Source organism: Mesoplodon densirostris, chromosome 10, assembly GCF_025265405.1.
Source record: "Mesoplodon densirostris isolate mMesDen1 chromosome 10, mMesDen1 primary haplotype, whole genome shotgun sequence".
NCBI classification, from domain to species: domain Eukaryota; kingdom Metazoa; phylum Chordata; class Mammalia; order Artiodactyla; family Ziphiidae; genus Mesoplodon; species Mesoplodon densirostris.
In genome coordinates, this window is record NC_082670.1 from 71,697,641 (window position 1) to 71,724,289 (window position 26,649).

At 58.3% G+C, this 26,649-nt stretch overlaps 1 protein-coding gene across 3 annotated transcripts in view; it reads left to right on the top strand.

Annotated features, from left to right (window-relative positions):
- The window catches only part of SEMA3F (semaphorin 3F), a 28,931-nt gene extending 2,567 nt beyond the window's left edge, over positions 1–26,364 (top strand). The window contains exons 2-19 of one of the 3 annotated variants that reach the window (XM_060110175.1): positions 1,926–2,083; positions 15,763–15,923; positions 16,019–16,081; positions 16,204–16,323; positions 17,007–17,099; positions 18,664–18,757; positions 20,137–20,256; positions 20,471–20,610; positions 20,730–20,844; positions 21,005–21,074; positions 21,240–21,384; positions 22,246–22,468; positions 23,106–23,194; positions 23,327–23,368; positions 23,552–23,709; positions 23,900–23,967; positions 24,248–24,381; positions 25,083–26,364. In XM_060110175.1, coding sequence (XP_059966158.1) covers positions 1,972–2,083; positions 15,763–15,923; positions 16,019–16,081; positions 16,204–16,323; positions 17,007–17,099; positions 18,664–18,757; positions 20,137–20,256; positions 20,471–20,610; positions 20,730–20,844; positions 21,005–21,074; positions 21,240–21,384; positions 22,246–22,468; positions 23,106–23,194; positions 23,327–23,368; positions 23,552–23,709; positions 23,900–23,967; positions 24,248–24,381; positions 25,083–25,493 — 2,358 coding nt within the window. In that variant the 5' untranslated portion in view covers positions 1,926–1,971 and the 3' untranslated portion in view covers positions 25,494–26,364. The remainder of the gene's footprint in view (positions 1–1,925; positions 2,084–15,762; positions 15,924–16,018; positions 16,082–16,203; positions 16,324–17,006; positions 17,100–18,663; positions 18,758–20,136; positions 20,257–20,470; positions 20,611–20,729; positions 20,845–21,004; positions 21,075–21,239; positions 21,385–22,245; positions 22,469–23,105; positions 23,195–23,326; positions 23,369–23,551; positions 23,710–23,899; positions 23,968–24,247; positions 24,382–25,082) is intronic. The other 2 variants (XM_060110177.1, XM_060110176.1) reach the window with 2 other exon arrangements.
- Positions 26,365–26,649: the final 285 nt, after the last annotated feature.

Here is a 26,649-nt window from a genome sequence, read left to right on the forward strand (position 1 = left end):
AGGCCCCAACAGATTTGAACATCCCCCATTCACCCTTTTAAAGGGCCAAAGCATTGTGTGAGGTCCCTGTAGGGACCCAGTGGAGCAAAGCCCTCCATGTTTCTGGACACCTTGGGGGACTCCAACACTGTCCCGGTGACCCTGACCTTGTCACCATGAAAATGGCTGTAGGAGAAATGAGGTCACAGGGAGGACGGGAGGCAAGTCACCCTGAACCCCCTGATACAGAGGATCAAAGCTCTCTAAGGGACCCAGCCTGCATCTTGTCCTCCCCAAGCGAGGACAGTGTCTCCCAGCTTCCTTGAGCCCCACCCCACTAGCAGGTCAAGTTCTTGAACAAACATGCTTGTAAGGACGAGTGTGGGCATGTAAGTGTGGACGTGTGTATATCCACAACTGTTAGTGGGGGCCTCCCAGGTGCACCCCAGGGTGCTGGTAGCTGCACAGCCCTTTCTCCCACCTGCCCGCCTCATCAGGGCCTGCCATTCACTCAGCACCAGCTTTGTGCCCCAGCAGACTGGGGGAAGGGCTGGTTCTGATTCTCCCCTCCCTCCTTCAGCCATCCTCCCTAGGAGGGAGCACCTGTGATGGGGATTTTGAAGGAACATGAGAGGTGTGTCAGGCACTCAGGAGAGGGTGTTCCCACAGAGGGCATCACATGGGGAATGGGTCAGTCAGCCTGAAGCTACACTTCCTGTCTGAGGAGCCACCAATGGTTTGCTTGGCAGGAGAGGCGAGATCTCGGGGGAGGTGGGCTAGGGAGGGCATCAGGGTCTGTCGAGTGGGGTTGGACAGTCAGAGGTGGAGCCTGGGCCTTGCTTCAGTATGTGTTAGCCAGTGCAGGGGATTAACAGGCCACGATACCTCTCACACCCCACCCCCACCTCAGGGTCCTAGAAGTGGGCCTGGGGTCCTGTCTCCCATGGGAGAAGGAAGTAGGCCAGACAGATCTGGGGGATGGGGCTCGCATTGTCATTCTTGGTGCCCCCACCCCCAGTGCATCTGGGTCGGGGGGGCGCGGTTGGGAAGTTGGCACTGGTTTTCGCCTGGAGGGAGCAATATGTTCAGACAACTGGTGCTGGGCTGCGTTTACCCAACAGCCAGTCTGCCTGGGGAGACAATATTTGAACAACATTGTATGGAAACTTGGGCCTGCTGGGGGTATGGGAGTTCTGCAGGGGACACTGAGGCTGGCTCAGACCCTGCCCCAGGCCTGCTGGCCGTCCTCGCTCCCCTTCTTTGCCCTCTGTAGGCAGAGCTGGAAATTTTCCTGTCAGGAAGTCCTTCTGTATGTCTGACCTGGATCCCTCCTGCTGTGATTTCAGTAAAAGTAGACCCTACTGTTCTTTGACTCTCCTTTTCTGGCTGCTGTCTCTCTCTCACTCTAGGCCATCTTTGTGTGTCTCACTCACCCTCCACTCATGCTCCCAACCCCAATAATCAGGTTCAGATTTCCCTATACTAGAAGGAGAGATTTGGCTGGAGCCAGCAGGACTGGACCCATCTCTTCCCTCATTCCTTGAAGTGGGAGAGGGAAGGAACAGCCCATTTGGTTGGGGGTGGATGCAAGGGAACTAGAGAGTGTTGTAAGATCACCTCCTTGAGCTGAGCACTGTGAATGGAAGTCAGGAAGCTGTGATGCGGGGAGGGTTTGAGTCTCCCGTGGTCCCTATTAGTCCTGGTGACCCTAGGCTGCACTCAGTGGCTGGTCTTCAGACCCATTGTTAGGGACAAGAAAGAATATGAGGTTTTCACACTGAGGCATTCATGGCCCCAGTCTGAGGGTGTGAGCAAGGAGACACCCATCACCCTATTTATTCAGATAGGGAAACTGAGGCACCTTGGGCAGAATTACACAGGGAAATGTTGGTAGGGCAGGATACCCCACTCTGCCTCACACATTGCAATCTTGCTCCCCCTCCCAGGTGTCTAGCCAGCTGCCTGATTCCTGGGCCCTAGGCCCCTCCCACAATGCCTGTCGCTGGCCTCCTCCTCTGGGCTTCCCTGCTGACTGGGGCCTGGCCAGCCACCCCAACCCAGGACTACCTCCCGGCCACACCCCGGGTCCGGCTCTCATTTAAAGGTAAGAGGCTTCCTTGCTGTTCCCCAGCATCCTCCTCTATCCAGAGCACTTGGCCCTGTTGCACAGGAGAGAGAAGAGAGGTCAGAGCAAAAAAGGACAAATTGTGCAGCCACATGGGTCACACTGGGTGTGTTGGGGGTGACAAAGAAGGTGGTGACTTGCTGGGAAAGGCTGGAGACTGGACTACTTAGATATTTGGAGAAGTGTCCTGAGTCTGGGCTGCTGCTTTTTTTTGTTTTTTTGTTTTTTTTGGCTGCATGGCATGAGGGATCTCAGTTCCCGACCAGGGATCGAACCTGCAGTGGAAGCATGGAGTCTCAACCACTAGACCGCCAGGGAGGTCCCCGGGCCGCTTCTAGAGCCAGAATGTGTGGCCTCTGGGTTTGAGTCTGCAGAGCATCTCCCTCTGTGTGATAACTGGGGTGACAGAGGTGTCTTGCCTTTCAAACTTGTGTTTGCAGAAGCCCTTCCCTGCCACTAGTCCTGCCCTGCCTGGTGAGACAATCGGGCAGACACTGAGGCCTCCGAAAGCTAGAGGAGCAGGACCTGCTCTGCTGGGCTGTGGGTGCTTGAGGAACCTTCCTGTGGGTCTCCATGTGGGAGGGGTTCCCAGGAATTGGGGAGGGGGCTCTTGGCTGTGACTAGAGGCTAGACCACCCAGTGAGTTTAGGGAGAGCACGTGCTGTTGTGATAGGCCTGAGATCCCCAGTGAGCACTTTGCTTGAAGTCACTGGAACATTTTAATGATGAGTTGGGGTCTGCAGAATGAGATGCTAGTCCCCTGGCTCCATCACCTTTACAGCTAACCCACTAGGCAGGTAAACACGCGTGCCACACATACTATCCAGGCATACCGATGGCTCACTCACTAGCCACTTCCTCAAAGGTGTGCATGGTCCAAGAGTCTACCCTCGGCCTGGGATAAGGGACAGCAGCTATGCTTGGGGGACCTGGGGTCACCGCTGAGTTCTCACCCTTGGCCCTCCTCTGGCCCAGGGTCACTTGGTCCAACTGCCTGCCCTGGGTGGGGCCAACTCAGCCCTGGCTGACCAGATTTCTGGGTGCACTTATAAGGGTGAAAGACTGGGCCAACCTTTCCTTCCTCAGGCTTGGCTGAGGCCCAGCCCCCACCTCACCATGTTCCCATGTCCCCCAGCAGAGCCCCTCTCCTGGCCCCATATTACCCGTGCAACTTGATGGGGGAGTGGGGAGTGAATTTCTGAGGATGTGCCTGGAAGGAGTCCTGCACAGGGCCTGAGAAATGGGCAGAAGGGTTGATTGGTTTGGGTTGTAAAAGACAACTCCTCTCCTAGGCCTAAGAAGGTGAGATACTTATTCTGCTGATATCTCTACCCTTTCCTGGTGGAAGTCCTCGGAGCTGATTAATAAATACTGAAGGGGCCTGGTCCCCCCTCACCCCATTCCAAGCCCATGGTGCCAGCAGGGAGAATAGAGCATCCCCTCCCCCGACAGGGGCAGGGCGGGTGACTTGGTTTCCACACCCCTGGGATCCTGGAACCAAGACATCCACTCTGGGTATTACTTTTGTCATCACCCTGGAGACCCATGAGAGGAAGCAGAAGAAACAAGATATTGGGAGGGTCTCTGTACACTCCTTTTAAACCTTCTTGGACCTGCAGGGGCAAAGGGGCAAAGGCTTTTGTTCCTTTTTTCCAGAGAGAGAAACCGAGGCTCAGGCAAGGGCAGGGCCATGGTCAGGCAGGAGGCAGAGGAGAGGCCAGAAATAGTGCTGGTGCTCTGGCCTTGCTGACGCCTGAAGCCCACATTGGTCAGGTCGATTCCCCCTCAATTAGCTCTGAAGCTGACACCCACAGTGACTAAAAGCCCAACTCACTGGCAGCCAGCCTGTGGCGCGACTCTTCTGGCAGCCTGAGGTGGGGCTGTAGGCTGCCTGGGGCCACCCCATCCCCAGGCCTCTGTGCTTTTGCACGGGCAGGTTTCCCTGTCCTGAATGACCTTTCTGTTTCCTACTTGATCTCCTGTCCTACATTTATGCTTAGATGTCACTTAGTTTAGCAGATTCTTGAGTACCTGCCACGTGCCAGGCCCTGTGCTGAGCACTGAGGACTGTGCAGTGAACAAGATAGGGTGCTCACAGACAAAGTGGCTGAAAAGACAATGGACACCCAGCTGGCCGGTGCCTCCTGGGAGCTCAGCACTTACTGTGCAACAGGCCCTGTGCTCCCCTCTCCCCCCCTCGTGCTGGATGGTCTCAGGCAACTCATGCCTATGATGTGGCCCTCAGTGAGGAGAAGGCCCTCACTGATCATTTGTGGAGTGAGAATAGAGACAAAGACCTACAGAACCTGGGCCCTGGCCTGGCTGTGGCCAGGGCTGGGGGGAGCTTCTCCTCCTGGATATACAAGAGGGGCATAGAGAGGGCTGCTCTTGGGAACACTGGTGATCACTGTGGCTTCATGCCTCAGTTTCTCCATCTGTGCCTTGGATGGATATAGCAGCTGCCATACCAGGCCTCAGGGCCTCCCTTACCCTAGGCACATCCCCTCCCTTGCCTGGGTCCCGCTGCAGTTGGGAGGTGCTAGTTCCGGCCTAGTCGGGCCAGACCCTCTAAGCCGGAGGTTCTGGTATGAGGGGCCACACTGCCCAGGGCAGATAAAGGAACAAAGGCAGGAACTGGGCCAGGCTTGGGCTTGCTGCCTGCCCATCCGCCTGGGCACCCCAGCCAGGCCTAAAGCTGAGAGAGGGTTTAAGGGAGAAGGGACCCAGTGTTCAGTCAGAGTGGGGAGACTCCTGTGGCCCATCTCCTGAGCTTCCATCAGCAGCACAGCCAAGGTCATGCAGAAATGAGGGGTCAAGTGAGGATTTTCAGGAGCAGGAGAGGTATTTTTTGAGAGCTCATGGATGCTTAGAACTAGAGAGCCTGGGCAGCAGGGCCCTCTTTTCACCACCTATCCTTGCCTGGGCCTGGAGTCCCCTTAACCCCAGAGTCACTGGCCAAGTCTGGGAGAAAAAAAACTCTCCCTTCCCCCACCCTGAGATGGTCCAAGCCCTGGGGTACCACCTCCCACTGCAGAGGGAGGTGTGAGGGCCCTGCCAGCTCCTTTGTTTAGCTTGGGGAATGTTTACTTTTTCCCAGGAAGCCACCCCCACAATACACTGCTGCTGCCTGGGCTGGCTTTGGCCAGGACTTGAGGCCAAGAGGCGTTTGGAGGGGGAAAGCGGTCTTGTGATGACATAAGGTGGCTGGGCTACTGGGGAAACTGAGGCCGGAGTAAGGAGATGGAATGGAAGGTCACCTTGCCAGGGGAGGTCAGGAAAGATGAAAATAATAGAAGTAACAGTAGGTACCCATGATGATAACCAAGTGGTAGTCCCTCCAAGGCCTGGGGAGGGGGACTGCCTGGGTATCCTGTGAGGAATCAGACCCAGAGGCTTTCCCGGGTCACTCAGGAGCAGGACTAAGATGGAGCCTGGCTCTGCCTGATGGCTGAACCTGTCCCAGGACTGGGGGTGGAGGGCAGGTTGGGGATGCAGGCACAGCCCTCTCCCATGGGCTAGGGCTCGGGCTCGGGCTCAGGCTCGGGCTCGAGCTCCAGGACCCTGCAGTGCCAGCGTTAGCCTGCCCAGCCTCACTTCCCAGGGAAAGGGCTGGGTTCGCACTGGTCAGGCTTCTTGTGCTCTCTACCACTGGAGAAACAGCACTTGGGTTTGCTTATTTCCTATGAATTCAGTTGTCCATCTCCCCAGCCCCTCCACTGATGAGAGTCCTCTAGGAAGCTCTCTCCCTTCGGAGAAGGAAAACCAGGGTCCAGGAGTGGAAAGGGCTTCTATGACCAGAGCAGCCCTGGGGTTCAACCTTCTCAAGAGTCTGGGCGTATCTGGCTTGCTCTTTGGAAAGGATGTTTCGCAGGTGGAGGGTGAATGGGTTGGTGCTGGTGACTGCCCACCAGCCCTCCTCAGCCCAGCTCCTGAGCCTCTGGGGCTATTAGGCCCATAACAGTGCCACCACTTACATCGTTTGCGTGTAGCATTCGAGAACCAAAGTCGCCAGGTCTCCTTATTAGGAAATGAGGAGATTGGAGGTTAGGAAGGGTCACAGTCTGTTTACTTCACCCAAGGGGGAGTGAGTATGGGGTGAATACGGATTGAATTGGAAGTGCCTTTAGCAAGCCTCTACTTAGCTGGCCTGACTGCATGGTGTGAGGAGTGGGGCTGGGGAGCTTAAGGACCCTCCCTTGCCCACCAGGGGGGCTCCCTGGCCAGCCAAACAGGCTTGGAGCTTCAGATTGCTAGGGACAGGTGAGAAGGCCCAGGAGCTTGGAGGCCAGGGGTGGCACCAGGGAGCTGGGTAGGTGGCTTTGACAGCTACAGGGGGACTTGGAGCTAGCAAACTGGGGAGGCGTGGGTATTCCAGGATGAGCCTGATGAGGGAGGAAGGAAGACCCAAAGCATGAACTTGAGCCGAGATCCCTGCGTTTCGGATCTCAGTTTTCCTGGAAATGGGAGCCGCCTCACTCCTGAGAGGGGACTTGGAAATGGCCGCTTTGGGAGTTGGGAGATCCTGGGTGCTGGTTGGCTGCCCCTCAGCTGGCCAAGGATCAGCCCTCGGAGAGAGCGGGGCAGGTCCTTGTGCTTGCCGAGAGCCTGCCTGAGGCCCAGCCTGGGTCATCCAGGCCAGGGCCTGAGGCTCTCAGCTGTGGTCCTTCCAGGTCCAGCCAAGCTTCAGATGGGACCGCCACTGGCTGGGCCTCCGCAGCACAGGCCTTGTCTCTGGTTCCCTGGCACGATGCCCACCCCTCCCTCCCTGGCTCCAGCTTCCCTTGGCACGGAGTGAGGAGCTGGTGCATGCTCAAGGAGTAAATCATGTTCCTTGGCAGCCCCCACTGCTTCGTAATCGTAAAGAATTTAAAGAGAAACCACCAAGATAAAAATCTCATCCTGGCCCATAAAGGCATCTTTCACCCTGTGGCTTGGGAGGTGGCGGCCTCAGAGTGGGCTCCTGGCTGTCTGCACCTGTGTGTGTGCACCTCCAACCCTGTGACCTCTCCAGAGGTGGTGGGGAGCCCAGAGGGTGTCTTCAGAGCCGTGGGTACTTGGCTTCTGACTCCTGGGAGACCTCTAGCTCCTCCCCCAGGGCAGGCAGTGGGACACTTAATTTGGTAGAATGAAGAGGTGGTGCTGTGGTGGTTGAGAGAGCTGGCCCTGAAGGCAGGCAAACCTCTATCCTACCTTGTCAGCTGTGTGATCTTAGACAAGTAGCTTAGGCTCTCCCACCCCCAGTTTCTCCATGTAAGGTAGGGATAGCAGTGGCCCCATGGAAACAGCATCCTGAGGTCTCAGGCTGCCTAGCTTGCATCCTGGCCATGGGTAGACCTTGTGTAGTGAAGCCCCTCTGTGTCCCTGCTGCCTCATCTGTAAAATGGGGGCAAAAATGGTGCTGACTTCATGATGTTTTGTGCATTAACTTTTTGTGAATACAGTTACGGCTCTGGCGAAGGAAGTCTCAGAAACTAAGAGCTACTGTGAGGGTGGCTGAGGGCTGATCCTGGGGGTGCCCAAGAAGTCCGCACTGCCTCACCTCTCCCTCTAGATTTCTAACCTTTGGTAAAGCAGTTGGTGTTTGGAAAGGACTGCAAGAGGAACCCTGAGCCCTGTGGGTGGAGTGGGGTCAGGAGGAGGAGGATGCCTACCATGGGCGTCTGGACAGGATTTGTGGAGGAAGCTATATCACAAATGGGAAGGGAGATTTCGGGAGCGGGAAGAGCAGGAGCAGAGGCGGGGTGTGTGCGGTGCAGCAGTTGGGGAAGGGCGAGATGCTAGATGGAGTCTTGCTCTTGGTGCTAGGATATAGAGTTTCCACTTTCTCCTTGTGGTTTTTGAGCTCTTTTCTTTTTTTGCGGTACCCGGGCCTCTCACCGTTGTGGCCTCTCCCGTTGCGGAGCACAGGGTCCGGACGCGCGGGCTCAGCGGCCATGGCTCACGGGCCCAGCCGCTCCATGGCATGTGGGATCTTCCCGGACCGGGGCACAAACCCGTGTCCCCTGCATCGGCAGGCAGACTCTCAACCACTGCGCCACCAGGGAAGCCCTTGAGCTCTTTTTTTCATGGCAGAGCTACCAAATACATACTGGGAAAAAGATAATGCATTTGGGGAAGGGATGCCATGGAGGGGGCTCTCCTGGAGATGAGTGTCCCAGTCTGGTTGGGGCCCACGATCTGCTGCAGTGACACAGCCCGCAACCCCCCCGCCCCCACACCCTGCACTGTTCTAGCTCCTACAGCTTGTGCTAGGGGTGACCAGACCTGGGTTGCTCACTTGGGCATCTACATGACTGGCCCGAGAGTATGTTTTCTTGGCCTGACCTGGCGCTGTCCTGGGAATCTGAGCCCTGCCTCAAGGGAGCCCTTGGTGCTTTGTAGAAGCAGAGAAGATTCCTGCTGCATTTTTCTTAGAAATAGCAAGAGGGCCTTTGCCAGAGGCCTGGATGCCAGAAGGCTCCGATCTGAATCCAAAGCCCAGCTCACGTGGGTGCCTGAGCTTGGCAGGCCTGCAGGCCCCCGCCCCCCAGGCTGCTGAGCAGCCCCTGGGAGAGGGTGGAGGCCTCCTGGGGTTGCTTACTGATCCTGACCCGGCAAAGAATGGGGTCTGGACGGTGGCTGCTGGCCTAGGTTCCAGGAGGCCAGCCCATGGCGGAGGATGGCTCAGCTAGGCTGACTGTGGCATTCTCAGTGGGGCTGCTGGCAAGTATTGCCTATCTGCTATATCTCTACAGGGCAGGGACAGCCCCAAAGCAACAGGCCCCTCCAGGGACCAGGAGGCCTTTGGGGCGTGAGGCCTTGGCTCCACCCCCCTTCCCCCAGTCTTCTTCCTTCCTTCCTTCCCCTGATCCCCCCTTGTCTGCATCTCCTCCCACCACTACCATGACCCCTCCGTGGCTTCCTACCCGGACATGCTCTTTCCTCTAAGGTCTCTGCACCCAGCCAAGAGCTTTGTTCTTCCCATTTAGGGCTCAGTGCTGATGCCCTCATTTCCTTCCAGGGGCAGAGTCCACTGTGTGGACCTGCTGGTCCACCAGCCTGGGTGGCTCCTGTCGGTCCTACACTACAACTGTAGAGCAACAGCTAGAATGTGCGGGCCTCCTGGGCTCGTGCAGCACCTGAGGTGGAATGGGTGGCACTCCAGGCTCCTCTGCTCAAGGCTGCTCACACTGTCATTTTGCTTAGCATCCTCCAGTCCTAGCACCAGGCCTGTGTGGAGTACCCGCTGCCTTTCTGGACTGACGACCAGCTAAGTCATGCCTGGAGTCCTGACACAGCCTCACCACATCCCTCAAGGCTGACCCTGAGCACACATCTGTCTGTGCGGTGCCTCAGTTTCCCCATCTGAATAGTGGGGGTGGCGCTAAGACTGTCTGGGGCATCCTGGGAATCTCTGGGTGGGTGATGTGGAGGGGCTACAGGGACCCCAGGAGTCTGAGGAGGGCAGAGATGGGGGCTGGGCCCAGGGCAGGGGGAGGGTCTTGACACCCACCAGCGTGTTGGTCCCATCCTGGCCTGTCCGTCTGGTTGATTTATCAGAGTAAATGAGCCATGGAGAGTTTGTTGTCTTTTGCAGTCACAGGGAGGAGGAGGTGGTGGAGGAAGGAGTGAGGGGTTTCCGGGCCAGGTCTGGAATGTGGGAGGAGGGGTGGGCCCCCGAGGCCTGTGGAACTGGAGGCTCTGATACACTCTGCCCACCTGAGAAATGGATTGGTGCCACCCTCCCCTCAGGACCAGCCCCTCTTCCCACCCCCTTCCCACTTCTTGGGGCACATTCCAGTGTGAGCTGCTTGCCTGGCCCAGGCCCCCTCCTCCCACCCCAGGCTCAGGGACCGCCTTGCCCCTTCAAGCCAGCCTCCTTGACCACACTGTGTCTTTTCCAAGCTGGGCAAGAGCTCTGAACTTTGCCTGGCCTGCGAATGCCCAAAGGTGTCCTCCTAGGCAGCCATGCACGCCATTCGGGTCCAGGTAGGACATCCTGGCCGCCTGAGCCACCAGCCCAGACCTAGAACAGTCAGGCACCATGTGGTCCTGGGGGTGGTCAGGGATCAATGGAAGCACTGAGGCTGGAGGGCTCCCTACCTGCTGGGACACAATGGTCTAAAGTCACTGGACATCCTTAGTGGGGAGAGATGTAGAACCTTTGCTGTCCACCAGGTGTGTGTGCCAGGGAGTGACTCTGCTGCCCCTTCCCACCTGGCTTTTTCCCAGGTCAGGATGAGCTGTGCCCCCAGCCTGTCTTCTCCTGGGCGGAGCAGGTGGGCGCTGGGGCGGAACGGGCGTGGGAACAGCATGCCTGGGCCTGCCGGTCCCAGGCCCCAGGCCCCAGGCCCCAACCCCCAACCTCCAACCCCCAACCCCCAACCCCCAGCCCTTAGCCCCCAAAATGGGAGGGAAGCCTGCAGCAGAGCTTAGCCCAGCTGGGCTGCTCCAGCTCAGCTCCAGCTTGGTGTTTACTGAACAGCTGCGATGTTTACAGTAGCCCTTAAGAAGGGGCCCCTTGTTCCAGAGGATTTCCCATCTTGCGGGTCCCACTGGGGGCTCTTCTGACCTCACCACCTCCCCGCACCCCTGGGATAGGCATGTCAGGGTGGCAGGGACTACAACCATCTCCACCCTCTCCAGCGCTGGGCCAGTGTCTTGGCACCTGCCCCTCCACCATTCACTCTGGCCTTGGGTCCCTCTCCCAGGAAGTGGCAGCTCTAAGTGATGAAATACGGTAACTGGGTCCCCAGTTCAGACTTTTAAATTAAATTCAATCAGAGCCGTTATTGAATATAAACACGTGGAGTCATTTACATGTTAATTATGTTGAATGGACTATGAGGCCATAATTAGTTGCTAATTGGGTGAGAGCGGCTGTAATTGGTTTTGTTGGCACTGACCTGGCTCACCTGCCTGGGGGGAAGAGGGGCGAGTATGGATGGCTCCTAGGGAGGCTTCTGGGTCTCCGATCTGGACAGCCTGATCCAGAGATGGGATTGAAGAGGACAGATTTTGAGGGACTTGGGGCCAAAGGAACCTGGAGCCTACCCCCCAGGGAGGAGGCCGCTTAAGCCCCAGGCAAAACCCTGGGTCTGGCTTCTAGGGGTTCCCATCTAGAACATCTCTAGGGGTGGGGTGGGAGGTGGGACTGGGAGAGCCAGCCCCTGAATCAAAGGTGACAACCTCTTCTGCCCAGCCCCATGTGGGACCTGGACCTGAACAAATGGTAAATGCCTAGGAGAAGGTCCATGGGAGCACAAGGCAGATGTCACCCTGGTATGTCAAGGCAGATGCTGGGGCCCTGGATAGGCCTGGCCAGGGTTGGAGTCTTGGCATTGAGGTATGAGTGAGGTGGATGTGCTGAGCAGGGAGAAAGGTGCATGCAAAGGCTTTAGGGAGGCCCTGCCCCCGGCTCGCCTGGCTGGGGCTCCAGGGTTACAAGGCTGTGGCCAGGGGCTGAGGCCTTCCGGCTGGCCGCTCATTAAAAGAGGATTAGGCCGAGAGCCAGTGGGTCAGCCCAGCCCCTGGGCCTTCCTCTGGGGCCCCTCACAGCTTGAGGGAGTGGTAAAGGGGCTGGGGGCCAACCCTCCCCAGAGCCCACGGGGGTGTCCAGGAGGGACCCTGCCATTCCTGCTGCTGCCACTGCTACCATCTCCTTATCCACCTCAGTTTCCCTCTTCAGAAGGGCAGGGGGATAAAGTACTAACCAGAGACCCCGGCCAGCACCCCCACCCCTCACCCCCAGCCTCATTTCTCTTCATCTTAGGGATTAAGGCTGGACCAGCCCACATGAAGTCAGAGGTCAGGGCTGAGTTGCCGGGACCTGTCTATCACCTCCCAGTACCCAAGCACGGCCCAGAGAGGTGACACTGTCCGTCAGGGCCTGCTGCTTTGTAGGGCTGAAACCAAGGGGGCGGGATACCCATCTCTGATCCAAGACCCCCCTTTTGCAGCAGCCCCTGCCTCACTGGCAGCAGACCTGGTGTCCTAGAGACGGGCAGCAGGGGTCGGGGGCCGCCCACTAGGGGTCTGCGGGTGAGGGCTGCAGACACGCCTCCTCAGTGCTGTCCTCGCCCACCACTTCCTTTAAAGTAAGGCATCATCAGCTGCTTCCCAGAGAGGAGGAAACAGAGACCCCCAGGATTAAGCCTCCTTTACACTAAGAAAATTCCTGCCTCTGGACCTTTGCCAGGCCGTTCTGGGCCAGGACCCCAAGTGTCTAATGGCCATGGGAGAGTGCTAGAGGCTGGAAACGACTGCGGAAATGAGGTGTCTGATGCCAGAAAAGGCTCTTCCTTCCCCATGACGGGAAAAGCCTTCCCGGATGTTACCCCACCCAACCTGTGCCCAGCCTGGATGAGGGCATGGGGGTGGGGAGCTCTTCCCTGGAGCATCACTCAGGCACACCACCCTCCCTCCCCAAGGTCAAAGCTTATACAAACTTGAATCCCTGACACCCACAGAGCCTTTGGTTGTGCCCCAGCCCCTCCCTCTGTATTGTCCTGGGGCTGGGGTAGGGGCGACACTCCTGCTATCAGAGCTGGGCCTGGGGCAAGTGGAGCAGAGGTGGGGACTGGCCTGCGGTATGGAGCAACCTCAGTCCATGTCAGCTCCCCCACATACATCCATGCCCCCTCAGGCCCCCAGGTCCCCTTGGCCCAAGTCCCTGCTCCTCAGTGGGGCTGGGGGCCAGTAGGTTCTAGCCCTGCTGACACTGCAGGTGTCAGAGCAGGATGCCCAGGGCTACTCAACCACCATCTGCCCTGACCTGGGCTTCTTGGAGGAGTGAAGGCCCCCTGTTCCTCTACCCTGCGGCAGAGTGAGGAGGTGGGGACAGCACACCAGTTTCACTCCTCACCCTGTGACCTAAGGTGAGCACCACTCTCCCCTGGGCCTCAGTCTTCGTGTCTGGAGCTGGGGGTGCAGGGCTGTCATGGGGACCCTTATTTGAATTCTTTACTGCAATCTGGCATGAGGGAAATGAGCGCTCCAAGACCGCAACTGGGGTCATGAAGCCCATGCCAGAGCCAAAGATTCCTCACCCTTGCTCCCACCCATTTCCTACCCCACACAGCCTTATGGGGGCTCCCTACACCCACCTTAGTTTCCACAGAGACCAAAACATCACATCCTGTGACAACAGAGCCATTGACGCCATATCCCGTGACCACCGGGAGGGGTCCCGAGGGTCCTGAGTCATGTGCCCTGTCAATGGAGAACGAGTCACCTTCCGGCCCTGGCCCTCCCAACAGGCAGTCCCCACCACCAGGACTGGCTCTGCCGGCACCTGCCCCTCCTTTAGCCCAAAAGGCCATGGACCTGGGTGGGAATATCACGCTCCATGCACACTGACATGTCACTTCCCTGCTCTGTGCCTCTCATCTGTAATTTGGATGTTAATGAGCACAGGGCTTTGCACATAATGGGTACTGGATGACTAAGTGAGAGGCTCCCTCCATTCCCACCTCTACCAAAGGGCTCAGGCACGGAGAGTTGAGAGGAAGGATGTCAGATCAGGGCTGTTCTCCTCCTCCTCACGTAGGTCTCAGTTTCCTCATGTGCTGAATGGTGTCTCCTCTGTCTGTACTTGGGAGGGGGACTTGGACTTGGGGGTCGTAGCACTGTAGAGGGGGAGGGTCTGGATTATAGGGACCCAAGGCTAGGCAGGGATGGGAGGGTAGGCATTATGGCTGGTTGCATCCCGGGGGCTAGATATTTGGAGCTCCCCCCACCTTAGGTGTCTGTGTCTGAAGGTGCCCACTTCAGCCTCGCCTCCCTTCCCCTCATTGCCCCCCAAATGCCCCCTAGCCTAGCAGGACGGGTAAGGGCACAGTCAAGGCCATGCCCCCAGCCAGGGTATAAATAACCCCTGGCGGGCTGTCCCAGCCTGGGGGGGTTCCGCTGGCAGCCCCACTTCCTCTCTGGCCACTTCCTGGCCCTGGGTCGGCGAGGGGGGGGAGTGTTTACTTTCCTGTTGTCACTATGGCCGGGTGGCCAGGCGGGGGACTCCGAGTGGCCCAACAACAGGTGCAGGACAGGTGCCCGGGCTGCCCTGCCCGGGACTTCAGAGGCACCGCCGATGAGGCTGTAGCCAGGCAGGGATCGGCCCTTTGATCCTTTGGCGTCCCTGCGTCCCAGTGGTGGGCCAAGGTCATCACCTGTATTCTCTTGCTGCCATAGTCAGGGCTGGGCAGGGCAAGGCCTTTGCCCTGCCCAGCCCTCAGATGTGGGCTCTGGGTCTGCTGTGGGACTCCCCTGGCTCCCAGTCCACCTCACACACCCATCTCAGCACATCCTGAAGCTCCCATTCAGAGCTGCTCTCAGGCACAGCCCCTCCAGCTCCATTCCCGGGTCTCCAGCACACAGCAGGGGTCAAGGTCAGCCAGGCCAGTCAGAGACAGCGGCCTTGACTAAATGGGATGGGGCCACCTGCTGGTTCCACCTTCAGGCAGCATCTATGGCTCTCAGTGACCTCAGATCCCAGGCTCAGATTCTCCCTCTCCAGACCTCCCCCTTGATTGCCCCACCTGTGAAATGGGTTACCAGATGTGGGGCAGGGAGATGCGAGGTGTATGTTCCCCTTGGTGGATGCATCATCTGATGTAGGACACATATGTGCGTGTGTGTATACCTGGGCCATGTGCATGCGTACATACTCTTCTGTGTGCTGCCATCTCAAGCCTCCTGTGCTGGTGAATATTCCTCACCCTTATTGCAATCTCTTCTCTCCTGCGGAGCTAAAACTAGCTGGGGGTAGGTGGAGGAGGGACTTGCCAAGGGGACCCCTCGGAACTCCCTCTCCCAGAGGAAGGTTCCCAAGTTTCCTGGAGTCCTCTGTCATTGGCCTATCACTAGCCTAGTTTCCTCCTGTCTTTCATCCCCAGAAAGGAGGACTTTCCCCCAGCAACCTGAGGGTGAGAGGGCCAGGGCTGCCAGACTCACGCAGAAGGGAAACTGAGGACTCAGCTGGACCCTGTCCCCAGCCCCGGGGATGCTGCAGCACTAGGGGGAGGGCCTCTTTCCTGGGAAAGACTTCCTGGATGGTTCAGAGTGGCCTGAGGATTCCACCATCAGCAACCCTGTGGGGTCTGGGGGAAGCCCAAGGTCTGTTGGGCAGTTTGGCTCCAGCAGCGCTTTCCGGTGTCCTGGCTAACCTGCTTCAGACAAGGTGGGGACCTTGCTGTGTGCCAGCTTTGCCCTCTGTCTTGTTGGCAGCTGGGGTGAGGACAGGGCACCCTGGCTCTGTGCCAGCATTTGTGAGCTGTCCTGGTTGCACCTGCCCCCTACACCCCTGCTCATTAACCCTTTTAGGCCCCTGTGGGAAGCTGGCCCCACCCTGAGCATGGGAACATTAACCCCTCACCTGAGCAGAGAGTCTCTGATGCCACCACGCACCCTGGCCCACGCCCGCTGCCCTTTCACTGGGACCCAGAGACTGGCTGGGCTGCCAATGAATCAGGGCCCCGGCTTTGGGTGTGGCCCCTTACCTGGCCTGCCCACCTGTCCTACTTTCTCCTCCCAGAATGTCAGGGACTAGAGAGGGAACCAAGCAGGCCCTGGAGGGGAAGCTGGGGGTTTAAGATGACCGTGTGGTGGGGCTACCCCTCTGTCAAAGGGGGTATGGGTGGATGGTCTCCAAGAGCCCTCACTGCTGCTCTGCCCTCTGCCCACAGAGCTTAAGGCCACAGGCACGGCCCACTTCTTCAACTTCCTGCTCAACACAACTGATTACCGAATCCTGCTCAAGGACGAGGACCACGACCGCATGTATGTGGGCAGCAAGGACTACGTGCTGTCCCTGGACCTGCATGACATCAACCGCGAGCCCCTCATTGTAAGGGCCAGCCCAGATGTGTTGGGGGGATGAGGGACACGCGCCCCAGGGCTGGGGGCCCTTCCAGCAGGCCCTCTGACCTCCATCTCTGGCAGATCCACTGGGCAGCCTCCCCACAGCGCATTGAGGAGTGCGTGCTCTCAGGCAAGGATGGCAACGTGAGTGCCGTGGGGTCACAGGTGGGGTGGGGGGAGGTGGTGGCGGGGGACAGGGGACTCCAGGAAGGCACTGGGGCCAGGCAGGCATCTGGGCACCTCCTTGGCTTTCCCTCTGGCCCCAGGGTGAGTGCGGGAACTTCGTCAGGCTCATCCAGCCCTGGAACCGAACACACCTGTATGTGTGCGGGACCGGCGCCTACAACCCCATGTGCACTTACGTAAACCGCGGCCGCCGTGCCCAGGTAAGCCTCGCCCACCCTGGCCCTGTGCTGCCCCCACTGATAGCTACCTTCCAGGGTTCTGATGGGAGGATGGGCTTGAGCCCCAGCCCTGCCACTTCCCGGCCCTGTGACCTTGGGTGAGTGACTTCTTCCACCTCTCAGAGCCTCAGTTTCCTCTCCTGAAAATGGGGCTAATAGCTGCCTTTCTCACAGGTCGGTGTGAGGAGGAGGCAGTGAGCTAACGCTCTCAGAGCTCTTAGCACTGTGCCTGGCATGTAGTGAGCGCTTCCTCCATATGTGGACGGTGCCCCTGCAGCCAAGCCAGAGGGCCTGGCGGGGGCCTCAGCATCAGGAGGCTGGACGCCTGGGTCAGCTTCTGCCATACGGCCTGGGGGAGAGCTGCCCCTTCCTCAGCTCTGCCCCACCCCGCCCGCTTTTGCCCTCCTCCATTTCCATGTGGGCATGTGTGTGAGCTGGTGTGACCTTGTAGGGAGTGTGTGAGAACGATTGGACCTAAGGGGCACAGGTGTGTGCAGGTGTGCCCCAGCTGTGTGTATGTGTTCACACAGGTGCATATATGTGCTCTGGGGGCTCAGGTGCTCCCATGTGTTCCTGGCATGTGTGGTGTGAGAAGCTGGCAGCCCGAGCCCGCTCCCCCAGCCCCTGCCACCCCTGGCTCTAACCTGTATTCCTCGTCTTCTCAGGCCACTCCCTGGACCCAGATGCAGGTGGTCAGAGGCCGAGGCAGCAGAGCCACCGATGGTGCCCTCCACCCGACGCCCACAGCCCCACGCCAGGTGGGCCTCATCCCTTCAGGCTCTTGCCAGGCAGCACTGCCTCTGAACCGAACTCATCCTGGGCCTGGCCTTCCAGCCAGGAGCCTGCACCCCAGGCCAGCCTCTCCAGGGTCTTCCGTCCACCTCTGTGCCCCCCTCCTACCCCTTCCCCTGCAGTGCCCTCAGCCTCTGAAGGCAGTCCCAGTTGGACTCATGTCAGCCTCAGTGTGACAAGAAATCATGAAGCCATCAGGTGGGAAAGACAGGAGCCCTGGGGACAGCCATGCCTCCGCCCTCAGAACACGTGTGTAGACATGCGTGGGCACGCGTTGGGCACTCTCCAACCCACACCTTACTTAGCACCCAGCGTGGGAAAATGGCACATGTGTGCAGCCTGACACATAGCTCTTAGGAGTCCATGCCCCATGCCTCGCTTGGGGCATGGGTTAACCCCTGGGGTGGGAGGGGCAGAGCTGTGTGTCTACTAGACTTGACCCAGGACAGGGCTGAGGGGCTGGGCCGGGGCTGGGGGGCACTGGGGCTGGGCAGGGGCGGGCAGGGGGGCAGGGGCTGCCGGTGAGTGACAGAGCAAGTGGTCACTTGAGCTCGCGTGTCTGTGGCAGGGAGTGCTGAGAAGTGGGGCTGCTCAGACTCTGCCTGTGTGTGCCCAGGGTGTGAACAGTGGGTTCCGTGTGTTGGCAGTGATGCGTGCCGAGCTGTGTGTGCAGCCCCATGTGTGCAGGAAGTCATGTGTGCAGAGTGTAACTGGAAGCAGGCCTGTGTACACCTTCCCATCACCATCCCTGCCACCTGCTGCCACCTCCTTCCTGCCTCTGTGCCTCTCTCCTCTTCCTCCCTTAACCTCCTCATGAGCTCGTCCTGGTCCCAGTGCCTTCACCAGCCTTCCTCCTAGCCTCTTCAGGGATGGACTGGGAGGCATGTGGGGGGCTTTGTGAATTCCATGTGGTCTGGGCTGGACCCCTCAACTCCCGGCTCCCTGCGGAGACATGTGGAGCTGGGGGCTCTGCTGAGGGGCAGGGAAAAGGCCCTGGCCTATTAGTCTATCCTGAGGACCACAGATAGGGCACAAAACCCGGCGACACAATAACCTCAGAGCCCTCTGGCCTGGTGGGACCTGATGGTAAAGGACAGGATCCCAGGCCCTTGGCCAGTACCCCTGCCCTTCGTGGCCCGAGACAGGCAGCCACAGCTCAAAGAGTTGTGCCTCTGTGGCCCAAGGGGGCCCCGGCCAGAGTCTTCCTGAACTAGTTGGCATGGAGGGGCTTCAGCCCCTACAAGCCCACCTGATGCCCCTCTCATGGTCCCCAAAGCAGAGTCCTCCGAGACATGATTCCCAGGTCTTATCTGAGATCTAGACCAGGAAGCACCTCCCTGGGAACCCTCAGCACCGCCCTGCCCTGGGAGACCTGGCAAGATAGAGTTAAAACCCAATGAGATCTGGGGAGTGAAGCAGGGTGGCTTCAGGGTTTCCCTGGGGGCTCGCTCTCACCCTGGGAGCCTGATGACCCTTGCCTTTCCTGTGCGGGATGGCTTGGATGATGCTGAGCCCCTCTCTGCCTTGCAGGATTACATCTTCTACCTGGAGCCTGAGAAACTCGAGTCAGGAAAGGGCAAGTGTCCCTACGATCCCAAGCTGGACACAGCCTCAGCCCTCATCAGTGAGTGCTCCCACCCCACCCTGGTTCTAAAGCCTAAAGGTGTGACCTCTGCCTCTGGAGCAGGGAGCATGGCACCAACACTTTACCCCAGGGAAGAGACCGTGAAATTGCTGTGTCTGAAACCTGCCCCCCCCATCACCCCCGCAATGTGGCCCCACTTGGCAAGGGGAAGGGTACAGACCAGACCCCAGTGTGCGCTGAGGGGCAGAGACTAGGTGATATGAGCCTCCATCCAGCCCCTCGAATGGGGGTGCGGTGGGCGCAGGGGGCAGATTCTACCCTGAAATCCACAGTGTGGTCCATGCAAAGGCCAGAACCCTCCTGGCCACAGGCTTCCTGGAAGAGAAGACAAGCGGAGTCTGTACTGAGGGTGGTATGAGGCGGTGGTCCCATAGCGTGTTCTCGGATTGTCTGGGAGGCTGGGAGAGGCCCACAGGCAGCACCAATGGAGAGTCCTGGCCCAGAGACCAGCTAGGGGAGTTTGTTTCTGGTCTGGCCAAGTGTCTGGGAGAGTTGGGAGAATGTTCTCTGGGGAGCAGTCCTGCCTGGGGCCTCAGAAGCAGCTGCTTCCCCTACCCCCAGGTTGGGCGAGCCCACTGCTGACCCAGGTCCCTGCACTCTGCCTACTTTCTGGCTGCCCAACCGAATCTGCCTCTCAGCAGCTGCTGGGCAGTGTGCCACCTCCAAGCCTGGGAAAGGCAGAGGGTGGGCATTATCCTCTCCCTCTTGGTGATTAAGAAGGTCCTAGCCGGATGGCAGGGTCCAGACCAAGGAGTCTGATGGGGGAAGACGGGGCCTGCCCTGGGGGAGTCTAGAGGGAAGACTTGGAGTGGTGTGCTGGAGCCAGTGTGTTTGTCAAATTTTCTGTTTAAATTTTCAGGTATTTTGTGAGCCAGCTGTTAAACACAGCTATTATTAGAAAGTAAATTATATACACTTATAGTTAAATAAATTACTTTAAAAACAAAGGTAAAAATACTCAAAACTCATTACTTGCTAATTATTTTACTACATTTTATTATCTATGTTCTTGAGATTATTTACATTTCTCGTATCTATGGGGTGGAAATACTAGACAATGGTTTTGGCAGGTCTTCCCAACTCTACTTTCAGTGAGTGACCTCAGGTTAGTAGCTTGAAATCAGCCATGGTGGGAGTATTTACACCACAGAAATTGGCTCTGGCTGCTAATCCGAGCCAACTGCTGCTAATCCCAGTCCTCCCAGAGCCAGTTGTTAAAACATTCACCAACGCCCCACTGATAAAATCGCCTTGGAGAACCTGAGGGGGAGATGGGACCCTGCCCTGGAGGTCATGTGTGCTGTGCACCGGCCTTAGCCAAGGGCGTCCCCATGACTGACCCACTGGCCCACCCACAGACGAGGAGCTCTATGCGGGTGTGTACATCGACTTCATGGGCACCGACGCAGCCATCTTCCGCACGCTTGGAAAGCAGACGGCCATGCGCACGGATCAGTACAACTCCCGGTGGCTCAATGGTGAGCAGAGCCCACAACACCTCCAGTGGGCAGCATGTCTGGGGTGCGGCACAGAGATCATAAAGAAACACTCGTGGGAGAATTTTTGGCCCTTGACTGGCTAGAGCGGGGGTAGTTTCTTATCCCGGGAAGACTCGGGGTCTTCTTGTACCTGGCCTGGGAAAGAGGCTTTGTCCAAGGAGGGTGCGGTTCACTGATGCCTGCACACCTGCAGACCCTTCATTCATCCACGCTGAGCTCATCCCTGACAGCGCCGAGCGCAACGACGACAAGCTCTACTTCTTCTTCCGTGAGCGGTCCGCGGAGGCACCGCAGAGCCCCGCCGTGTATGCCCGCATCGGGCGGATCTGCCTGGTATGAGGCCCCTTGCTGCCCCCTCCCCAGGCCCAGTCCTGGTTCCGTCAGCCCTGCTCTGGCAGGGTCTTTGAGGTGAGTGAGCTGATCTGACCCAGCCCCTGCCCCTCCCCCCCCAGAACGATGACGGCGGCCACTGCTGCCTGGTCAACAAGTGGAGCACATTCCTGAAGGCAAGGCTGGTCTGCTCTGTGCCAGGCGAGGATGGCATCGAGACCCACTTTGACGAGCTCCGTGAGCACCCGGCAGGCGGGCAGGGGCCTATAGCTACTGCAGGGGATGGCAGCCGGATGGGTGGTCAGGGGAAGCCTGGTGCCCCCCACCCAGGACTGGGCAGGGCCTTGGGGCTCGTGGCCAAGGTACCCCTCCCAGCCCCCTCTCCTTCTGTCCCCAGAGGATGTGTTTGTCCAGCAGACCCAGGATGTGAGGAACCCAGTCATTTACGCTGTCTTTACCTCCTCGGGGTGAGACTGGGGCTGGGGCCAGCAGTGGCAGGGTATGGCTGAGTTGGGGGCTGTGATTTGTGGAGGACCCCATCCTGGTGGGGAGCTGTGGGTGAGGGTAGGCTGGGGAGGGACCCTGGGCCAAGGGTCTGCCCCACCCGCAGCAGCAGCCTGCCTTGCCCGCAGCTCTGTGTTCCGAGGCTCTGCGGTGTGTGTCTACTCCATGGCTGACATTCGCATGGTCTTCAATGGGCCCTTTGCCCACAAAGAGGGCCCCAACTACCAATGGATGCCCTTCTCAGGGAAGATGCCCTACCCTCGGCCCGGCACGGTGAGGACCCCACTCACTCCACCTTTCCCTTTCCTCTCTTTCCACGAGAACTGTGCTGGGTCAGGCCCTTTGCAGACATGGGCCGCACCATCGTGGCACTCACAGCCAAGTTGGCGGGGGCGGGGGCGGAGGTAGACCATACACACATATAAACTCACCATTCACCCTCAATGAAGCTGAAGTTATAACAAAACACACTGTAAGGAAAACTCCACCATTTACACACAGTGTCGGGCTGTGAAAGAATCCAGGTAGGATCCTGAAACAAAGATGGTGGCTGGGTATGGCAGGCTGCTCCCTCTGGGAGGCTGTTTGGAAGCTGAAAGTTGTAGGGAAGTTTTCAAGGCAGGCTGGAGGTGGGGGTGAGCAGGAGCCCCTGCAGTAGTGGGAGGCGATTCACCTGATCTTGGTGTGACATGGACCACTGCGGGAGTCTAAGCAGGAGAGCTTCGTGATCTGATCACATGCCTAGGGTGTTAAAGGAGCTCTGGGCCTGCCATCCTGCTGCGTAGGGGTGGAGCTGGGGAAGGGGTGCACTGGAAGAACAGTCAGAGGAAGGAGACAAGCGGGTGGGGATGAGGACCTAGAAAGGCCATTGTCAGCTCTGCCATATGCTGCCACAAAGTCATGGCACATGAAGCTGGGGAGATGGCCATGGGATTTGACCATGTGAGACCTTGGGACCTCAGCTGGTACAGGACCTGCAGAGAGGTTGGGTATTGGGCAAAAGCCCAGATGGGTGTTCTGAGAAGCGGAGCAGGTGGAGCTGGTGGGGACAGACAGAGCAGAGACCTCTTCTGAAGCTAATGGGTCCAGAGTGCCCTGGGCAGCCTGGGCCTGACGCTCATCATCTGCCTGCAGTGCCCTGGTGGAACCTTCACACCATCCATGAAGTCCACCAAGGACTATCCTGATGAAGTGATCAACTTCATGCGCACCCACCCACTCATGTACCAGGCCGTTTACCCTCTGCAGCGGCGGCCCCTAGTGGTCCGCACAGGCTCTCCTTACCGTCTCACCACCGTTGCCGTGGACCAGGTGGATGCAGCCGACGGGCGCTATGAGGTGCTTTTCCTGGGCACAGGTACCCACTGCTGCTCCCGGCCCCTCCCACACTGGGCCCACTGGGTGGAGGGTACTGATCCATAGGGCTGGGCCCTGCCCTGCTAGGGGGTTATTACAGGGTTGTCAATGTCAGCTCTGCCACCTTCATCCTTTGGAGGCTTCTATTACCAGGATAACTGAGAATGGGGATGGCAAAACCCCATTTTCATCCCTACCCCTGGTGGCCGGGAGAGCAGGGACACTGGGTGCCTGGGGACCCATGTGTGGGCGGAAAGAGGGAGGACAGAGCCAGACACCTCCAGGATACCTGGGTCCAAATACTGACACACATGCTATCATGTGCACATGCAAACTTCACCCACCGCTGTTCCAGTAGCCCTCAACATAAGGGAACACTTCCTGTAGCCTGTTCGCAGCTTCCCAAAATGGGGGTCTGGGGTCAGAGGGGCAGACTCTAGCTGTGACTCCCCCCTTGTCCAGGGCCAGTCCCCTTAGACCTCTTCCCCTCATCTGGGGGCAACTCTTCAACCTTGGCACAGAGCTCTCCCACTCCACTGCCCTTGGGGGGTTTGGGCCCTGGTGGGGGAAGGGGCTGAGGCTGGTGCCCCTTTCCCAGCATCCTCAGCCCCACTGAGGCCCTGCCCGGCCCGTTCCAGACCGCGGGACAGTGCAGAAGGTCATTGTGCTGCCTAAGGATGACCAGGAGATGGAGGAGCTCATGCTAGAGGAGGTGGAGGTCTTCAAGGTGGGTTTGACACCACCCAGTCCTGTCCTCCTCACCATGGCCCTCCTCACTACCACCTCCTGACCTCAGACCTCCAGGTCAGGACAGGAAGGGGGTCCCCAGGGTCATAAGCTAATCCCTATCTTCTTCTAGGACCCAGCATCTGTTAAGACCATGACCATCTCTTCCAAGAGGGTGAGTTTTGGCGAGGTGGGCTGAGGGTAGGGATGGAGGCTGCTTCACCTTGGGGTCAAGCCCTTGGCAAAGAGATGGGGACACTGAGGCACAGAACAAGAAGGGGAGGAGCCTGGCCCAACTGGCTCCTAAGGAATGCTGGCTATGGGAAGGGAACTGACAGGCTCCTACCCCTCCCCACAGCAACAACTGTACGTGGCCTCAGCCGTGGGCGTCACACACCTGAGCCTGCACCGCTGCCAGGCATATGGGGCCGCCTGTGCCGACTGCTGCCTTGCCCGGGACCCCTACTGTGCCTGGGATGGCCAAGCCTGTTCCCGCTACACAGCGTCCTCTAAGAGGTGTGAACCCCGAGACCCTTGGAATTTTGGCCACCAGACCCAGGGCTCTGTCCTGGAGGTCTAGAGGTGGATGTGATATTACCCTGGGGGACTTTATGGGTGAGACATCCTACCCTGGAGTTTTGGAGCTATAGAGACTTGGGGGGCAAGTTTTCTTGGGAATACTCCTTCAGGAGCTATCTTCATCCAGGCGGAGCCGCCGTCAGGACGTCCGGCACGGGAACCCCATCAGGCAGTGCCGTGGGTTCAATTCCAACGGTGAGTGCTGTGTCTCACCACTGGGTGCTCCTCGGTGTGGAGCTGTGCAGCCCACAGAGCTGCTCGTGGGGCCCCCACTGGAAGGATTCTCACATGGTCCTTGGGGGTGAGGGGGTGAGGGGTTTTGGAGAAGGGATGTCCTCGGCTACCCTCTCAAGGAGTGGATGCCTGATGGCACAGCCCTGCCTGTATGGGTGGGTATCCTTGTATATGCCCCTCGCCAGCCTGCAGTCTGCCAAGAGGTAGTGCTGCTTTCATGTGGCACCCTCTTGTTCTACAGCCAATAAGAATGCCGTGGAGTCTGTGCAGTATGGCGTGGCAGGGAGCGCAGCCTTCCTTGAGTGCCAGCCCCGCTCGCCCCAGGCTACCGTTAAGTGGCTGTTCCAGCGAGATCCGAGTGACCGGCGCCGAGAGGTGATTTCCTGTGCCCCACAGTCCTCACCATGGTTGGGAGAGTCCCTTGTACAGTCGAAATTCTACGTGGGTGAAATGTGGTATAGGAACCAAACTGGGGCAGCCCTCATTCTAAGAAAGTCCTTCCAAGCTCTCCTCCCTATGTGGAGATCATTTGGGTGAATCCAGTTATATGGAAACTCTGTGGGGTGTCCATATTACATGGAAACTACTTGTAGGCATGCCTTTTTATATGAGAATTCCATATGTGTACTTTATTGGCAGTATACCTCATTCTATGGAAATGTCACGTGGATGAGTTCCAGCATATGGAAATTCTGTGGGGTAGCCTTCCTATTGTGGAAATCCCTTCTACATGGAAGGGATTCTAGGCCATCCCTTCTACATGGAAGGGATTCTAGGCAATCCCTTCTACATGGAAATTCTATGAGGGTGCCCCAACATCTATTTATTCTCATTAAATAGAAATTGTGTGTATGCTCCAGAATTCTCTAATTGTATAGAATCCCCTTATGGTCATTCCTCCTAAAATGGAAGTGTTTATTATTCAGATGTTATATGGAAGCTTGTTTTTCTTGGTATATGGAAATTCCACATGGGTGCCCCTGCATGGGGTGGCCCCAGAGGTGGTCTGATCGGGGAGCTGGCCGGGGCAACAGGGTGGTCCTGCAGCCCCTGAGCCCCAGCCCCTGCCCCCACAGATGCGTGCAGACGACCGCTTCCTGCGCACAGAACAGGGCTTGCTGCTTCGTGCCCTGCAGCTTGGTGATCGCGGCCTCTACTCCTGTACAGCCACCGAGAACAACTTCAAGCATGTCATCACACGAGTGCAGCTGCATGTACTGGGCCAGGATGCCGTCCATGCTGCCCTCTTCCCACCCCCAGCTGTGAGCGTCCCACCACCCCCAGGCGCTGGGCCCCCCACACCCCCTTACCAGGAGCTGGCCCAGCTCCTGGCCCAGCCAGAAGTGGGCCTCATCCACCAGTACTGCCAGGGCTACTGGCGCCATGTGCCCCCCAGTCCCAGGGAGGCCCCAGGGGCACCCAGGCCTCCTGAACCCCAGGACCAGAAAAAACCCCGGAACCGCCGCCACCACCCGCCGGACACATGAGGCCTGCTGTCTGAGCCCTGCGATGGGCCGGCCTAGTCCTCGTCCCTTTTAATATAAAAGATAAATATATATATATATATATAAAATATCTATATTCTATATACACCCTGCCCCTGCAAAGACAGTATTTATTGGTGGGTTGTAAAATAGCCTGCCTCAGCGGCAGCATCATCCAAAACTTAGACCCATGCTGGTCAGAGACAGCAGAAAACGGAGCCCACCTAACCAGGCCCGGCCAGTTGGCCGGGCTGGGCCAGGACCACACAGTCCCCAGGCTCAGCTGGGAGTCTACCTGCTCGACAGCCACCGCCAGGATCTACAGGACACAGGGAGGGAGCAAGCTCTACCTGGATGGGGCACGGACTGTACACCCTCACCCATGTGTGCTGGTGGCATACATGTGGATGCGAGGACTGCTTTGGAGACCGGGGGTGGGCGTTGAGGGCTCAGATGCGCTCAGAGAAGGGAAGAAGGGGCTGGCACAGGATGCCGGCTCCTGCCTGGGAGAGGGGCACTCAGTCAAGGCCAGCCCTTTCCTGGGTATTTATTCTCTATTTATTGGGGACAGGAGAAGAGGAGCCCTGCCTGGGTGGGGCAGCCCCTCCAGCCCCTCCTTCCCTCCCTGCCTGGCCACTCTACCTCCTCTTTGCTTTCTCCGTGCCGCTGTGATGCAGGGGCTGGGAGTAAAGCAGAGGGGCCAGGCTCAGGCAGCGCTGAGGGGAGAGGGGGTCATGGTGGAGGCCTGGGGCTTGCAGGGGCTCCCCAGGGCTCCCTTCTGCCCACCACTTCAGATGATGGGTGTAAATAGCTCTGGGGGGCAGTTGGGTAGGTGGGTGGGGGCTCCTGGCAGCCCTCTGCTGTCCAGGCCACACCTGCCCTTGGGTTCCATCTTGCTAATAAACACTGGCTCTGGGACTGGACTTTGGCTTTCTCCTTGGCAAAGGAGGGAGGACGGGGGTTCAGCCCACACCCAGATTCTGTCCCTCCTGCCCCCCCCACCAATGTGGCTTGACCACCAGTTCCCCCACCGTCTCTTTTTTTTTTTTTTTTTTTTTTTTTTTTTTTTTTTTTTTGCGTTACACGGGCCTCTCACTGTTGTGGCCTCTCCCGTTGCAGAGCACAGGCTCCAGACGCGCAGGCTCAACAGCCATGGCTC